This window comes from Astyanax mexicanus, chromosome 24 (assembly GCF_023375975.1).
Source record: "Astyanax mexicanus isolate ESR-SI-001 chromosome 24, AstMex3_surface, whole genome shotgun sequence".
In the NCBI taxonomy this organism is placed as follows: domain Eukaryota; kingdom Metazoa; phylum Chordata; class Actinopteri; order Characiformes; family Acestrorhamphidae; genus Astyanax; species Astyanax mexicanus.
Window position 1 is genome coordinate 32,202,326 of NC_064431.1, and position 17,372 is coordinate 32,219,697.

A 17,372-nucleotide genomic window follows, 5' to 3' on the forward strand; every position below is an offset into this window, starting at 1 on the left:
TGTTTTTGATTGTTATAAAAAAGCTGTATATCTCAGTTCTGTGAATCTTCTGATCCTCCTGCTCTGAACTGAGAGAATCTGTACGTGAAAATCTGAATATTTTACTGTAGAATGTCTTTGTTTGTATAATTTTTATGTGTTTGTAGATGGAGTTAATGCTGACAGCACAGCTGACTAAAATGCACTTTGGTTTCCTTAAGAGAAATAAAACGGAAGAAATGAATCAAAAGCTCTGTCTGATTTACTGAACTACATACAACCCTGAATAGAACCCAGTTCACTGAACCCTTTTAAATCACTCTATTCCCTGTGTCAACAAATATAGTGATTTTGCTATTTATAGGTTTATGTTTGAGTAAAATGAACATTGTTGTTTTATTCTATAAACTACAGACAACATTTCTCCCAAATTCCAAATAAAAATATTCTCATTTAGAGCATTTATTTACAGAAAATGAGAAATGGCTGAAATAACAAAAAAAGATGCAGAACTTTCAGACCTCAAATAATGCAAAGAAAACAACAAGTTCATATTCATAAAGTTTTAAGAGTTCAGAAATAATCAATATTTGGTGGAATAACCCTGTTTTTATCACAGTTTTTTTTCATGCATCTTGGCATCATGTTCTCCTCCACCAGTCTTACACACTGCTTTTGGATAACTTTATGCTTGGTTTGCTGGCTTGTGATCATCCATCTTCCTCTTGATTATATTCCAGAGGTTTTCAATTTGGTAAAATCAAAGAAAGCCATCATTTTTTAAGTGCTCTCTCACTCTCTCTCTCTCTTATATATATATATATATATATATTTTCCCCCTCCCCTAAACCCATACATCACCCAGTGACCCTCCCAAACTACTCCTCCCAGCTAAAATCAGGGGGTTTAGTTACCGTTTAAAAGTTGTGTAGTTTATCCAAGGCTTAAGTGAGTAATATTCAGGAAAACTTAATATTCGTTTATAATTTATAAACGGCCAGCTAGGTGAAACCTGTTCTCACAGTCACATTCATTCATGTGATTTGCATGTGAAGAAAAAAAAATCATAGAGACTGATGAGCTTTTTAAAAAATGATTTATTTATTTTAATGCTTATGAATCTGCTGCTTGAAAATAATGTTGCTAATAAAATTAACATGCAAAACATACATTAATATTTCTTAGCGTTAATTAAATGTCTGGCTTGTGCTGCATCAATCATTTTAATGTGTCTGACTTCAGAGTTTTTAAGTGGTGCTTCCTGGTGGTAAACTTGTTTTTCTGATCAACACCTGTGTGTACCTGTGTACACCTGTTCTTCCTGTGTAGAGGTAAAATTACTCAAGATCCACGTTACATAACCAAGAATCTTATGTAACTTATGATGTACAACCACACTGCCCTGAAAAAATCAGATTTGAGTAACTTCAGACTGATAATGTGAACACAGCCTTAGCATTTAGCTTATCACTTTTATTCACTGTTAATATTGTCAGCTGTCCTTAAACAGTCTTAAATACAAATTAAAAGATGATTAAACTATTCTAGATGATTTTATTAATTGGAACCAACCCATAAAGACAAAGCTTCTGTCTTTAAAGCACAAAATACTGAATTTAACATAAAACCTTCAAATATGAACAGAAATAAAACACAACAGCTGCATACAGTGAAAATAAAACTTCTTATTAAAGTGTAGAATAATAACTCAGAGTGATACAGCGATTAAATCTCAGGTTCAGTCAGGCTCAGGCTGCGATAAAATAAAATAAAATAAAATAAAATACACCCTCTGAGTTAATAATAATAACACATTTCTATTTTTCATTTTAAAACAGCTGAATAGGTTAATAGGTGTGATGCTCATTAATCACCATGTGAGATCAGTCTTTAGTTAATAGCGCCACCTGCTGGAATGAGTATAAAGTGTTCAAGTGGGAAAATCCTTAAATAGTGGTAGTTTGTGGAAGCCCATTCCCACCACTTAAAATACAAATAAAACTGCAGCACGTATTTATGTTTCTATTATTAAGTATAGTGCTATTGCGAAGTCATTATTTTGAGACGCTATCTCATTATGTTGAGATAACTGTAGATTGTGCAGAAGATATTTCACTAAAGAAAGGATTCACTGAAGACATAAAAAATATATTACAAAATAAAAATAAGATAGCCTCAAATGACTCAAAAATCTCAAAATAATTAGTTCATATCTCAAAATGATCAGATAAAATAATGATTTAGTATCATAAAATAATGAGAAAGTATCTCAAAATTATGACTTGATACCTCAAAACAATAAGACGCTATCTTAAAATAATCACTTAGTATATCAAAATTATGATTCATATATCAGAATCTCAAAATATCATCTTAAAATAATGACTTAATATTTTAAAATAATGTAAAAGTATCAAAATCTCAAAATCATCTCAAAATTACGACTTCATTTCTCAAAATGATACGATAGTATCTCAAAATCATGACTTCATATCTCAAAATGATACGATGCTATCTCAAAATAATGACTTAGTATCTCAAAATTGACTTCATATCTCAAAATGATATGATACTATCTCAAAATAATGACTTAGTATCTCAAAATTGACTTCATATCTCAAAATGATACGATACTATCTCAAAATAATGACTTAGTATCTCAAAATCATGACTTCATATCTCAAAATGATATGATACTATCTCAAAATAATGACTTAGTATCTCAAAATCATGACTTCATATCTCAAAATGATATGATACTATCTCAAAATAATGACTTAGTATCTCAAAATCATGACTTCATATCTCAAAATGATATGATACTATCTCAAAATAATGACTTAGTATCTCAAAATCATGACTTCATATCTCAAAATGATACGATACTATCTCAAAATTATATGATACTATCTCAAATAATGACTTCGTATCTTAAAATTGACTTCATATCCCAAAATAATGGCTTAATACCTTAAAATGACTTAATATATCAAACTAATGACTTTATATCTCAAAATGATCAGACAAAATAAAGACTTGGTCTCTTCAAATAACAACTTAGTATCTCAAAAGTTTGATTCATATCTCAAAATGATCAGATACTATCTTAAAATAATGACTTAGTATCTCAAAAGTAATTAAAAGTATTTCAAAATTATGACTTTGTATCTCAGTTAACTATGAAAAAAAGGCCAGATTATTTTTTCCTTATTTTAAGTGATGGAAAAGAGCTTCCATTGTTTTTTTTATGTGTAGTTTTGAGTGTTTTAAATCTGCAGCTTATGTCATTCACAAACATGTATTTTACACAAACATTTTTACACCTCTTTCCAGCCCAGGCTGTTAACTGCTTTAAGCTCAATGCAAGAAGCTAAACTTCTGTCAGTGTAATAGATGGAGACAGACTGATTTAATATATGTAAATATAGTTTGTAAGTATCCCTGTATATATGAGTATATATATATATGAATATTAATTTTGTGAAGAACACAGAAATGAGGCAGTATTTGAGGCATATTAGTACATAGTACAGTAAGTGGTTTTCTAACTTTTTTTTAGACTGCATATCTCCAAATTACAAAATTCACCCTATTCAATTGATTATAGCGCCATCATGTGGAGTAATGAGGCAGTCACTTTAGTAAGTCAGATTAAGGGGCGAGGGAGTATAGAGTGTCTATGTTTCAATAAATATATATATTATATTTGGCACCACGTATCGAAACGATTTATCGCAATATTGATATATTTTCACACCCCTAGAAATAACAGAGGGAAATAAAAAGAGTGCAATGCATTGTAGTGAACTACAGTATCTATTGCCACCCGTTTGAACCCTATGTTAGTCATTAAACTATTAAACCCAAAGTAAAAATAGTAGGAAATTGTGGAAAATTCTCCACAGGGTTCAAATCTTTTAGGTCTATAGATAGAACTGTAGTTAAGCGAGTAAATAACTAAGTGTGGGGTTATCTATAAGGTCTTACTACTGGATTACATATTAAACAAATCTGAAGTTTAGAAAATTACAATTTAAAACGTTCTACATTTTAATCCTTCACATTTTTTGTATGCATCTGGTATCTGGTGTAGTACCCTAAGATGCTTTGTGTACAAACAGCGGTACATGCGCCACAGTTTGAGAACAACAGTTACAGACTATACTCTATACCAGAGAGTGAACATCACTTTCGCCAATGATCTTAAACTGAGAATCTGTTTTTCCAGGATATGAGCCCTTTCATTTATGTAATGTACCATATTTCTGAGTCATTTTTGTTGTTCTCTTCATTATAAAAGGTTAGGACCATTTGCAGGGCAGCGATTTAATGGTTAATTAAAAAAATAAACACAAACATTGATCTGTTAGCTGCTTTAAGTATTAAAAATACAAGAATTCAAGAAAGTACTAAAGTGAGACGGAATCCACAGAAATCCTTCAAAATCTTCAAAAATACCTGAAAGGAATTCAGAACAGGATCGTATCTGTGTGTGTGTGTGTGTGAGTGTGTGTGTGTGTTTCAGATGGACCCTGCGAGCAATGGTGATGTCTCCCCAGGTGTGTGTGTGTAGGTGTGGTGGGCGGAGTCATGCAGGGTGCTGCTCTGAAGGTCTGCTTCCGCTCTCAGATTGATCTTCTAAAAACAGAACCATACACACACACACACTCAGTGATCACATGACTTGAGTACAATGAACAAAGCATTGTCTGATGCTTTGAGTGTGTGTGTGTGTGTGTGTGTGTGAGTGTGTGTGTGTGTGTGTGTGGTCTTACTTTGAAGTCTCTGATGTAGGTGAGGAAGAAGCTGATGAAGGAAAAGGCCAGAGACCACTCTGATACTGTACTGGCCATGTGGGCCGCATAACCCTGCAACAGAGAGAGAGAGAGAGACAAGCCAAAACATTATGACCAGGTATTCACATTAGCTTACATTTCTAATATACACACACACACACACACACACGGTACCACTTTAAAATAAGAATACCTTTATAAAGGGTTTATAAATGGTTTACAATTAGTTTATTAATGGTTACTAATGAGGTTGTAAATGCCTTAAAAATCATTAATAATCAGTTATAACACAGTTATGAACCCACAGCCATCTATACTGTTGCCCTTCCTACGTATGTGTTATAACCGATTATTATTAATGATTTTTGAGGCATTTACAACATAATTAGTAACCATTAATAAACTAATTGTAAACCATTTATAAACCCTTTATAATGGTAGTCTTATTTTAAAGTGGTACCCACACACACACACACACACACATACTGCGATAAGCTGTGAATGCAGGAAATCTGAACACACACACACACACACACACACTGACCGGGTCAGTGGGCTCCCAGTGCAGTTTTTTGGGGACGTCCACTCCAGGTAAACTGCTGTACATAATCAGAGAAGACACGAACACTGCAGCACAGTTAAGGAACAACGATAACATATAAAAACACTGATTTAATTAACGTTGGACCACATTTAAAGGAGAAATTTGGTGTGAAATTGACTTTGGTTGTAGTAAAACATGATAACGAGTACTTTTTTACTGTTTTTAACTAGCATTCCCAAATACAGAGCTTTTACAATGCTAGTGAAAGAGGCATAGCAAGGCCAATGCAAACTAATTGCTATTTTACACCATTAACAAGCTCAAAGAAATGCAAGAAATGCATTTAATTCATACTGAATTAAATTTGCAATCTCTATCCTACCTACAGTATTTGCATGTGATATTCTGCCTGAAGGTTCTGTGTGTATATAAACGTGTGTTTTTATTAATCTGTTTTTAATCTGCTGTTAATGTGTGCTATTTTAAAGTTCTTAGTCCCTCATTTTTAAAGTTTTTTTTTATTAGTTTATCTTTTTCTTATTGTTTTAATTTTTAATTCATTTGATTTATTTCTTATTTCTTTTTATTCTATTGTTGTAATGTTTTATATTTTGATTCTTAGTTCATAATATTAATTTTATCATTTTATCATATTTTTACTTTTACTATTATCTTTTTCTTTATTTTATATTTTATAAATTCTTTACTTTTTGTGTGTCAATTAAAAGCTTTTTATGGTCTTTTAGAATTTTTAGAATTATTATTTAAAATTACTTTTAATATTAATATATTAAATATATTAATATATATATATATATTTCTTTACTATTTTATTTCATATTATTTCTAACTTCTTATTAAATATTTTCAATCCCTTTGATGCTGTAAATGTTCGGCGTCATTGTAAATGAGGGTCTCCCTAAATGTTTTCCCGAATGAAAATAAAGGCTGATTGATTGATTGATTGATTGATTGATTGATTGATTGATTGATTGATTGATCTCCAGAAATCTTGATGTTCCACTTTTTTGTGTTCCTCCAATACACACAAAGTGAATAAACATGTGTATAATAAAATGTGTACAATCTGTAGGGAGATATACTTTATATTGTTTTTAAACGTGTTTAAAAATATATTTTATATATTTTTGCTATTTCAGCAGGTGAGGATACTGCTGATGATGCTGCTGAAGGTCCAGAAGCAGAGGGTCAGTCGTGTCCAGAATATGTTCTTGCCGTGGATGTGCGGCTGCATGCTGAAGGACAGCAGGGTCTGGACCAGGACGTACAGCGCCCCCACTCCGAACGTCAACACCGCCCCCACCAGGTGCATAGAGAACAGTGTCGTTTTCTGCAGCAGAAAAAAAGAGAGAGAAATATTCTCATTTCTTTCCCACTTTGAACATTAAAACCTCTGGAATGTAATCAAGAGGAAGATGGATGATCACAAGCCATCAAACCACCAAACTGAACTACTTGAATTTTTGCACCAGGAGTAAAGCAGCATAAAGTTATCCAAAAGCAGTGTGTAAGACTGGTGGAGGAGAATATGATGCCAAGATGCATGAAATTAAAACTGTGATTAAAAACCAACCAGGATTATTCCACCAAATATTGATTATTTCTGAACTCTTAAAACTTTATGAATATGAACTTGTTTTCTTTGCATTATTTGAGGTCTGAAAGCTCTGCATCTTTTTTTGTTATTTTAGTCATTTCTCATTTTCTGTAAATAAATGCTCTAAATGAGAATATTTTTATTTGTAATTTGGGAGAAATGTTGTCTGTAGTTTATAGAATAAAACAACAATGTTCATTTTACTCAAACATAAACCTATAAATAGCAAAATCTGAGAAACTGATTCAGAAACTGAAGTGCTCTCTTCATTTCTTCAATAGTTGTAAGAATTAAATCATATAAACTTTTTAAAGATAATAAAGCAGTTTAAATGAACAATGCAGTTTTACCTGGAAGTTTGCCACCACGCACATGCCGACGGAGCTGGTGCAGCCCAGCACGAAGCCAGCGGAGTTCAGCAGGTGAACACGCTTCTGATCCAGAGTCGTCAGCGCCTGCACCTGCTTATAGCGCACATACATGGTGGCAATACCTGCAGACACACACAGACACAGTGAGAGAAGGCTGAAGATATAGATGCATATATAAGTTAGGTCTAAAAGTATATAGATTAGATTAGACTATAGACTATATTAGATTATATATAATAGATTAGCCTTAATGCTTCCTCTGTACAACACTTGAGTTTAGTAACGAAAATAGGCACTCAATAACAATATCACAATACTATAATTCTGTGATGCATGATAAAGCACAAGATTGCTGCATCTGTGTTATTGAAGAAGATAAAATACTCCTAAATAATCAAATAGCAGGAATTATAGATTTACTGGTGTCAGTTTCACAGAATTTCACAACCAATATTCTTCACCGCAGGTTTACACTATTCGATTTTATCATGTGGAGTAATGAAGCAGTGTCTTTTGTAAGGCTAACTGGGAGTTTAGAGTGCCTGTTATAAATATGAGTATGATAAGTATGAATAAAATATCCATATTTGATGCCACATATCGATACATATAAATACGATTTAATAATTTTATTCAATGTTATTTATTTTTATTTATAAAGCGCTTTTTACAAAAGAAGTTGTCACAAAGCAGCTTTGAAGAGAAAAATATAATTGTAATACTACTTATGCACATTTCTAAAAACAAGTGATTTAATTTTGTCTTTTGTCTTGAGTTTGAAACAATCTGTGTAAATTCAGACAAGGCTAGCAGAGTTTTAAATTAACTAAGTTCTGTCACATGTCTTCATGTAGGTAGAGATAAAAAAGGTTTGTTTTAACAGCTGAAGCTTCTGGATCGTACCGAGAAACGCAGACACATTCAGCATGAGCCCGAACACACACCTCTCAGGAGCCACTGTGCCAGTGTCACTGTAACACACACAAATACACATTATGAGTATATACACATCTCTGGAAAAAAATAAGAGACTTTCAGACCTCAAATAATATAAAAAAAAATATTTATAAAGTTTTAAAAGTTCAGAAATATTTAAATATTTGGTGGAATAACCCTGGTTTCTGGGTTTTAATCACAGTTTTAATTTCATGCATCTCGGCATCATGTTCTCCTCCACCAGTCTTACACACTGCTTTTGGATACCTTTATGCTGCTTTACTCCTGGTGCAAAAATTCAAGCAGTTCAGTTTGGTGGTTTGATGGTTTGTGATCATCCATCTTCCTCTTGATTATATTCCAGAGGTTTTCAATTTGATAAAATCAAAGAAACTCATCCTTATTTTTAAGTGCTCTCTTATTTTTTTCCAGAGTTGAATATTTATTTATAGTTAGTGACTTTTAATATGAGAAAAGTGTGTGGAGGTTTCTTGTCCATCTGTCTGTCCGTCTGTCTCTCACCTGATGTACGGGACGAACGGGTCGACATGTCTCAGACTGATGGCTGTGATGTAGGCGAAGATAAATGTGGCCGCTGTCCAACAGACCAGCAGCACGGGCAGAAAACACATCCCCTCCTGAAACCACCACATCTCTCACACACACACATGCACACACACCAGATCCTGCAGGAACAGACACACACACACACAAGTATGTAAAACATCTAGCAAAGTGCTCCAAACACTCATCACACACTAACATGATTAACCATTACATTAAATCAGATCTAATACAGTACCTCACGTCTAGCCTATATTAGGACTAATACACTACGCTATAATGCTTGCTCATGTGCCAGATTGGGAATAAACACATTGGATGGATGGATGGATGGATGGATGGATGGATGGATGGATGGATAGATGGATAGATGGATAGATGGATAGATGGATAGAAAGATAGATAGATAGATAGATAGATAGATAGATAGATAGATAGATAGATAGATAGATAGGTACTTTATTTATCCCGAAGGAAAATTAGCGTATGGCTAATACATTAGATCAGGGTTAACTTAATAACTCAGGGTTAACACGTTAGATCAAGACGGACATATTATTTAATATAGCTTTTATTTTAGCTTTTTTAACGTTTTAACTTCCCACACTAAGAAATACAAACGTGACCGATCACAGTGAACAAGTTTCACTTCAGAAAAACTTAAACCTCAAACCTGGCATGCACGGAAAAGCACAGTACCATATTATTGAATTTTTTTTTTCTCTTAAAAATAGCTTATAGGTAACAACATTACACTACAATAGAATAAAAAAGAATAAAGTGTAAGGTCAGGTCTAACATATTAGCGATGGTTAGGGTATTTAATAAGGAATAACAGAACAGTTTAGTTCTTCATATGCTGTAAATGTTGATATATATATAGTATATATATATATATATTTTTTGCTGTATTAAAACATGTACAGTAAACATTAGATTAATACTAAAGTCATCAACTATAAAGAAAACATATGGAATTATTTATTAAAGAAAAAAGTGTTAAACAAACCAGAATATGTTTGTATTTTACATTCTTTAAAGTAGCACTTCTTGCTTAGATGATCAGTTTTGAACATCTCAGCTGGATTTTCTCAGTCAGCTTTATGAGGTAGAGTCACTTGGAATTCAGGCTTTCAGTTAACAGCTGTGCTGAACTCATCAAGAATTTCTTGTCTCTTAATGTGTTTGAGAGCATCAGTTGTAAAGTTGTGAAAAGTTAGAGTTGGTATGAAGGTCAGTCAATCCGAAAGAAAGGATTGAAGGAAATCAATCTGATTCGAATCCCAGTCATGCAGCTTGCCATCAGCTGCCAGAGCCCTGAGAGAGCACAATGGTGGGTGGGTGGGAACAGTAGATGGTGCACTTTCCCCTCATCACTCCTAGGGTGATGTGGATCAGCACAAGGCTGAGTCTGTGAGCTGATGTATCAGAACCGAGTCGCTGCGCTTTCCTCCCAATGTTTAAAAAAAGAGGCGGTTTCTGACTCCACATGTATCGGAGGAGGCATGTGCTAGTCTTCACACTCCTCCCTAGTGATAACGTTATAATAAAACTGGCACTCATCAGGCTCACCCCAGAACAGGAAGAGCAAGGGTTACCTCTGTTGCACAGGACAAGTTCCTGCCTCAGAAATCACAAACTATTGACTGGTACTGTATTGGACCAAATTGAATGGTGAATTTTGTTTATTGTTACAGCACTAAACATCTATGTAAAATAAAATGAGCACATTACTGTTAAAGCACTGACTTTTATACACTGTGTACAATAGCAAAATACCTTAACTCAGCCCCCTTTAAATACATACCTTAAAGTACAGTCCAGTCAAGTCTCCAAATTCCAAATAACCCGTCTCTGGACACCCAGATCTCCCAGCACTCCCAGTCTGAACAATAAATCGACAGCTTTTCTCTGTTCAGATGAAATGAAAGCCACAGATGTTTATTTTAGCATCACAAGTTCTCACTTCCTGTGGTTTAGACACACATGAGAGAGTCCTGTGACAGAACCAACAGATTTCTTTTTCTTTCACTTTACTGAACTGTTTACCTGTTTAATCTGTATTATTAATTGATTATTAATTATTATGTTGATTAACAGGTTTAATCGTAGTGTACCTGTGGGAGAGAGTCTGTCTGAGAGCAGATCTGCATATATAAAGAAATAGTTTTCCCCAGATAAACACTCTGCTCTGTACACGCTGCTGCTGCTGCTGCTCAGCACTAAACACACACGCACACACACACACACCACGCTCACCTATTCAGGGGGCTGCAGACGTCATCCGGGGGTTCCGTGCCCTGGCGGGGTCATCCTGTCTCACCTGAAGAAGAAGATCAAAGGGAGATCAGACTTTTCCTGCCTCACTGTGAGATCTGTCTGTCCACTTCCTATCAGCTGCGCGCGCCTCGCCTACGTCATCCGCAGTGACCCTGTAGAACCTGGTTGAACCGGCAGGGGGCGGTGAGGAACAGGCTGTTTTTATCATAAATATACAGCATATAGAAATTAGTGTCTAAAACATTAATTTTAATTTTTTTTCAATTCAGTATAGTCAAATAGAAATAGCTTTTCGTTTTTCACATTTTTTTACTTTTTTTTATTTCTGCCGTACAATTAAAAAAAAATCCAAAATTTTGAGATTTTTCCATTTTTTAAAAATTAGTAGATTGCAAAAAATATAGATAGGATTATATAATTTTTCTTTGTTGTAATATTATAAAAATATTCTTTAATTCATAAAAGGCTGCTTCTGGAGACGAGGCCAATAGCTAGCTAGTGCTAACAGTCTGAGGGAAATTATCAGCCAAGCTAGCAGTGCTAACGTTTAGAACATATTTGTTCTGGAGAATTGTCGCAGAAATACTCACATCTGTTGCCTAATCCAGCGTTAATCACGTATTTACGCCATATTTATATATTTCTGTGTTGTTAACTACGGTACAATTAGGTTAGCTATAACGGGCTAACGCGTGCTAAGCTACATTAGATAGCTGAACTACTTAGCTTAGCTAGCTAATTAATTTGTTTGTTAGTTTTTTTTAGCTACTTTAGGAGATAAGCGCGTATTTACGCTTATCTTATATATGTAAATTGTTTTAATATTTAATATATGTCTTGTTTTAATATTTTAAACGCATATATGTGGACCTACCAGCATTTACACAAGCAAAACTAACCAAAGCTTAATTAGCTTAAACGCTAGCTAGCTAATTAAATAGTTTTTTTGTAGCTAGCGTGGCTACTGTAAAAACGGCACCTGTAGCTAGTTAGCCTAGCTACTTAGTTAACCCTAGCTAGTTAGTTAGCTAGCCTAGCTAGATAGTTAACCTAGCTAGTTAGTTAGCTGTTTAGTTAGTAAGCCTTGCCAGATAGCTAGCTAGATAGTTACTTAGCTAGATATTTAGTTAGCTAGCTAGAAAGTAAGCTGGCTAGATAGTTAGCTAGTTAGTTAGTAGGCCTAGCTGGATAGCTAGCTAGATATTTAGCTAGCTAGCTAGCTAGATAGTTAGTTAGCCTAGCTAGCTAACTGGCTATCACAAAATGTTTGTGTTTTTTGAAAATGTTTAATTTACCTATCTATATCCTAAAATTAGTCAACAAGACAAATAAACATTTAACATTTAAATTGCTCTTAATATGATTTATTTTAATGTTTTAATGATAGCTGTAAAAGAAGCAGTAGTTAATTAACTAGCTAAAAGTGTTTTCTATATAACTACCTAGGTTAGGCTAGATAGTTATAATGATATTCATTTATTTATATATGCAATGTATTTTTACTTAATTGCTTGTGGTTGTGTTAAATTCACAAAACCTGGCTAGCTTATCATTATACATTCTCATTCATTGTTTTTATGTTTTTATATTTCCTTATATTGTAAATTTATACTGAAGTCATCCAGACTATAAAGGAACACATAAGGAATTACGAATTATGTAGTAACTTGTGTTAAACAAAGCAAAATACAAATATGGAACATTTAGGTGCTCTTATCTGGGGTGCTGTTTTCTTGTGCAACAGAGGAAACTCTTGCTCTTCCTTTCCTGGGGTGTTCCTGATGAGTGCCAGTTTCATCATCATACACATTTATGGTCTTTGCAACTGCACTTGAGGATGCTTTTAAAGTTCCAAAATATGGATTATAATATTACTCAAATAGGGCTATTCACTGTATACCTGTAACTCTACCTCTTCACAACTTCACAACTAATGGTCTCAAACACATTAAGAGGCAGGAGATTCAAGTAATTAATTCTTGACAAGGCACAGCTGTTAACTGAAAGCCATTCCAGATTCCAAATCATAAAGCTAAAACATATTCTGATTTGGTTTTTGTTTTCCTTTATAGTTTGGATGACTTTATCATTAATATATAATACATTTTTTAAATAATGAAAAAAACACTGAATTTAAGGTATATAAGGTATATATTTATAACTATTAACTAAGTACAGTTTTTCACATTTATGTTTCATAGGTACTTAAGAACACCAGCAATGTCTCTGAAGGACTGTATTGCCAATGCGGACACCAACAAACCTGGTACTGATCAATAAAAAGGAAAAAAAAATGGATTATACTGTTATAGGTTATACTGATTCACAGTATCAGCACCTTAAACATGTGTTTGCTTTTGTCCAGGTTCTTCTTTTAAAGGGAGGAAACGCCGATCATCCACAGAAATCTCACAGGGGTAATAGATTCTGAGATTGGTTTTACATTCAGAGACATAGGTAGCTAGTATAATCGCATGTCCAAAGGAATTTAAAAAACCCTTATAAACTTTAACTGCTTTAGAGTTTCTGATGCAGGCGTTTACACACACCTGTATTAACTCTTTATAGAAAAATGCTCAGTAGAGCAGCTTTCTCTGCAGTGTAAAGCTCTATCTAATACCGTATTTTAGTTTGAGTTTGTATAAAAGAACGTGTAGTCTAGCCTCAGTGCCTGACCCCAGTAATTCTTTCACTCTCTTGGGGCCGACTACAATCAAATCCTTGTCCAAGAGTGTTACAACATCTACTAGAATAGAGTTGATGTTGCTGTTGATTGAGTAAAAGTGGTCTGTGTCTGGATACTTTTTACTGTATTGTATTGTGTAATACTGTGGCCTGTCTAAAACTAATATAATTTTAATTTCTGTCTGCAGTGGGGAGGTGATGGCCATGTTGGACAGTTTTAGAGGTACTATTGATGCATATATCAGTGTGTAAATAACAGAGAGAAATCTGTTAAGAATTTGATCAGTTCTGTTTTAATTCACCATTTCTTAACAGTTGACATAAACAAAGCATTTGTGGCCAAGAGGAAATGTTTAGAGTCTTTCACCAGCTCTTCTCTCAAAACCAGCCAGCAGAAGGTTGAAGAGATGTGGAGGTCTCAGCAGAAAGAGCGGTAACAAATGCTATTGACATGGCAGAGTAGTGATGAACTGTTTTGTATAAAGATTTTAACCCCTTAACAGGCCAGGATTTTTGTCAGTTGTCTGCTTGATATTACACCACTAAATCACAGAGAAATTGTCAAAAAAAATATCTCAGTTAATCTGCTAATGTCAAAATATAATGAACAAAATCGTAAAAAATTGTCTCTTTCCTGAACTCCATTCTAAAATCAACATTTTCCTGAATATAAATTAAACACTTTCTCTCCTCCAAACCTTTAGTTTTGTTATGTTTGTCTAGTTTTTACATCTTTATTTTTAAACATGCAGAATTTGGGTTAATTCCTGTAACTAATCAGAAATTATTAAGTGGAGTAGAGAGAATTCAGGCAGCTTCTCCAAGTGTCCTGTAGGAGATTTCAGTCCTAAAATGTTTTAGAATGTAAATAAGTTATTTTACTGCAGAATAAAAGGTCATTTTCTATCACCTACATATATAGAATTATATAGTTATTTGGAATCTTTATACTGCAAAAATAAAAAATCCTTTGCAAGTTAAATCCTTTTAAATCGAGTTTAAATATCTGAAATTGCTCATTTTTGCATTGTTGTCAGAATTTTACATACATATTTACATATTTCTAACTTATATTTCTTTGTTTTAAGCAGTTTAATCTACTGAAAGTCTTATTCCATTAGCAGACATTTTTGCTTGTTTTAAGCATTATTTCTTGAGAAACAAAAACTTACTGATCAGTTGTTTCCTGATTTAAGGAAACATATCTGCTAATACAATGACAATTTTAAAGTTTAATTTGTAAATAACAAATTAATTCTTATAGATTATAAATAAATACTTTATTTCTTTATATCTCAATTTGAGAAATAGCAGATGTTTAGACTACATTTACTAGCATTTCACTTGCTAAGATATTATTTTTGCAGAGTGTTTATGCTGCTTTATAGATTTATACAGATTTAAATGTTGATTTATTTTATATTTTGGTGTATTAAAGGGCTCAAATGTCAGAAGATTACTGCACCCAGTTCAGCTCTGTGTTCCAGCAGTGGGAGTCAGACATACAGAAGGCCAAAGATCAAGACAAGAAGCTCATGGTAACCATACATACAAGAACTTTTATTTTTAGTGTGTTAATAGTTCATACAGCTCCTCAATATTTAATAATTATATTTTTAATTATACACAATATTTTTCTCAATATTGTGACACTAACAAAATGCTCTGTTAGTGCCAAAAACTGTTTGTACAGTGATTTTTATAAATATATGCTCAAATTCTACTCTCTGTAATGAAACAGAAAGCAGGATTTAGAACTGGTAATATACACTATACACTACAATTACATTTGTTCCTAATCACAATAAAATAACGTAATAAAATTTCATGATGCAGAGTCAATTTTAGTCAGTATGATGTCAGAAATTTACCTCTGTTCTTTATGCACATTGCATTACTTTTGTCAATTGAGTAAGATTCTCTTAAGCATCTGAAAGCATGTACAAAATTATATTTTAATAGATATTCCTTTAAAAACATAATAAAATATTGTAAAAAGTCAATTTCTAATGATCCACTTCTTGTTCTGTGTCAGGCTTTATTTCAGCACCAGCAGATGATGTTCAAGCAGATGAGAGCTTCCCAAGGCCAGAGGCTGAAGACGCTTAAGCAGCTCCTCGACCACTACATCAAAGTATGACAAACATATCAAGTCTACACACTGTTTTGTTGAGTGCGATGATGTTGTGCAGACACCTTCAGTACCTGCTTTAAATCCACAGAGCATGCAGGAGCTGCACAACACTCACGAGGAGCAGAGCACTACAGCAGTGAGTGAGTTACGCCAGGAGATGGGGCTGCTCCACAAGAAAATCCTCATGAACACAGTAAGTGCCAGTCAGACTCAGTCTATTAAAACTATTTGAATGTTTAGTTATTATACAGCTCTGGAAAAAAATTAAGAGACCACTGCAGTTTCTGAATCAGTTTCTCTGATTTTGCTATTTATAGGTTTATTAATTCCAAATAAAAATATTGTTATTTAGAGCATTTATTTGCAGAAAATGAGAAATGGCTGAAATAACAAAACAAGATGCAGAGCTTTCAGACCTCAAATAATGCAAAGAAAACAAGTTCATATTCATAAAGTTTTAAGAGTTCAGAAATCAATATTTGGTGGAATAACCCTGGTTGGTTTTTAATCACAGTTTTCATGCATCTTGGCATCATGTTCTCCTCCACCAGTCTTACACACTGCTTTTGGATAACTTAAAATAAAAATAAAAAAATACCCATAAAGTTTTGAAAAAGTCATAGAGATTTGCTCTTCAAATCTTTGTGTAACAAATACATCAGCTCAGAGCTAGTTCAGTAATTTAGCCCGAAACAATGGAGCTTTCAGGATCTGACACACATTTTATAAAATGTTTTTTTTTTTTTATAAAATGAATTTAAGCCCTACTGTAATCAATTTTTATTATAGTTTATAGTTGATTTTTGGTTTTATTATCCATGTCTGCACTTATGTTTTAAAAAAATCGTTTGGTCATGAAAATTGGTATGGAAAAGTCATGGAAACTGATTGGTTAAAAGTGTATGAACTCTGCATTTGGTACCCACTATCGGGCCACGCCCAAATTATAAAACTCCCAGCTTATGTAGGGGTGGGCTTTCCCAAGTTTTTGACCTTGGTAAAACTTTGTGATAAATTTACATATTGCTATTCTATGAATTTTGGCATGCCAGTGTATTAGGAGCTGTATGTTTAAAAAAAAAAAATAAAAAAAAACAGCATTAGATTACAGTAGAGATCAATAACAATGCTAATGCATGTTGTTCTTCCTTTACAGCAGCATGAGGAGATGCAGTCAGTGCGCAAAACTCTGCAGTCTATGCTGATGTAGGTACTGTGTAATACTGTACAAATCTTTACATCAAACAAAAGTCTTCTTAAAGCTCTGAATATATGTTTACAACACATTCAAACTGCAGGAGATTAATGTTTAATATTGTTTGCATGCTAGATTACTTGATTCCCATATTATTAATAACACCCTTAATGAATTAGACTTCATAAGCTTTTTTAATTCTGTTTTGTTCATTTATTTCATATTCCATATCTACTGTATTGATTTTCCCCAGAGAATTATATTAGTTAC

The 17,372-nt window shown here is 33.4% G+C and overlaps 2 protein-coding genes across 3 annotated transcripts; one reads left to right on the plus strand and one right to left on the minus strand.

Annotated features, from left to right (window-relative positions):
* Positions 1–1,058: 1,058 nt before the first annotated feature.
* On the minus strand, positions 1,059–11,206 carry dram2b (DNA-damage regulated autophagy modulator 2b). Its single transcript, XM_022682492.2, has 9 exons — positions 11,068–11,206; positions 10,616–10,719; positions 8,767–8,930; positions 8,212–8,279; positions 7,288–7,430; positions 6,493–6,670; positions 5,320–5,402; positions 4,755–4,847; positions 1,059–4,617 (listed from the first exon to the last, which is right to left on the minus strand). The coding sequence occupies exons 3-9, from the start codon at positions 8,895–8,897 to the stop codon at positions 4,501–4,503; spliced, it is 813 nt and encodes a 270-aa protein (XP_022538213.2). The 5' UTR covers positions 8,898–8,930; positions 10,616–10,719; positions 11,068–11,206; the 3' UTR covers positions 1,059–4,500.
* Positions 11,137–17,372, plus strand: LOC103035479 (synaptonemal complex protein 3-like). Of its 2 annotated transcripts, none has more exons than XM_022682494.2 (9): positions 11,137–11,271; positions 13,290–13,354; positions 13,454–13,505; positions 13,962–13,996; positions 14,089–14,206; positions 15,212–15,311; positions 15,809–15,907; positions 15,996–16,100; positions 17,064–17,372. In XM_022682494.2, the coding sequence occupies exons 2-9, from the start codon at positions 13,309–13,311 to the stop codon at positions 17,115–17,117; spliced, it is 609 nt and encodes a 202-aa protein (XP_022538215.1). In that variant the 5' UTR covers positions 11,137–11,271; positions 13,290–13,308; the 3' UTR covers positions 17,118–17,372. The 2 variants fall into 2 exon arrangements, with proteins under 2 accessions (XP_022538215.1, XP_022538214.1); XM_022682493.2 differs by lacking the exon at positions 11,137–11,271 and adding an exon at positions 11,489–11,706.

Excerpts from the sequence above, each read along its gene's own strand:
- dram2b (XM_022682492.2), bottom strand. The coding sequence starts at position 8,897 with ATGTGGTGGTTTCAGGAGGGGATGTGTTTTCTGCCCGTGCTGCTGGTC. Across the intron at positions 6,671-7,287 it reads GCGTGGTGGCAAACTTCCAG|AAAACGACACTGTTCTCTAT; the intron begins GTAAAACTGCAT and ends TTTCTGCTGCAG. Across the intron at positions 5,403-6,492 it reads CTTCAGCAGCATCATCAGCA|TGTTCGTGTCTTCTCTGATT; the intron begins GTATCCTCACCT and ends ACTGTGCTGCAG.
- LOC103035479 (XM_022682494.2), top strand. The coding sequence starts at position 13,309 with ATGTCTCTGAAGGACTGTATTGCCAATGCGGACACCAACAAACCTG. Across the intron at positions 14,207-15,211 it reads AGGTCTCAGCAGAAAGAGCG|GGCTCAAATGTCAGAAGATT; the intron begins GTAACAAATGCT and ends GGTGTATTAAAG. Across the intron at positions 15,312-15,808 it reads ATCAAGACAAGAAGCTCATG|GCTTTATTTCAGCACCAGCA; the intron begins GTAACCATACAT and ends GTTCTGTGTCAG.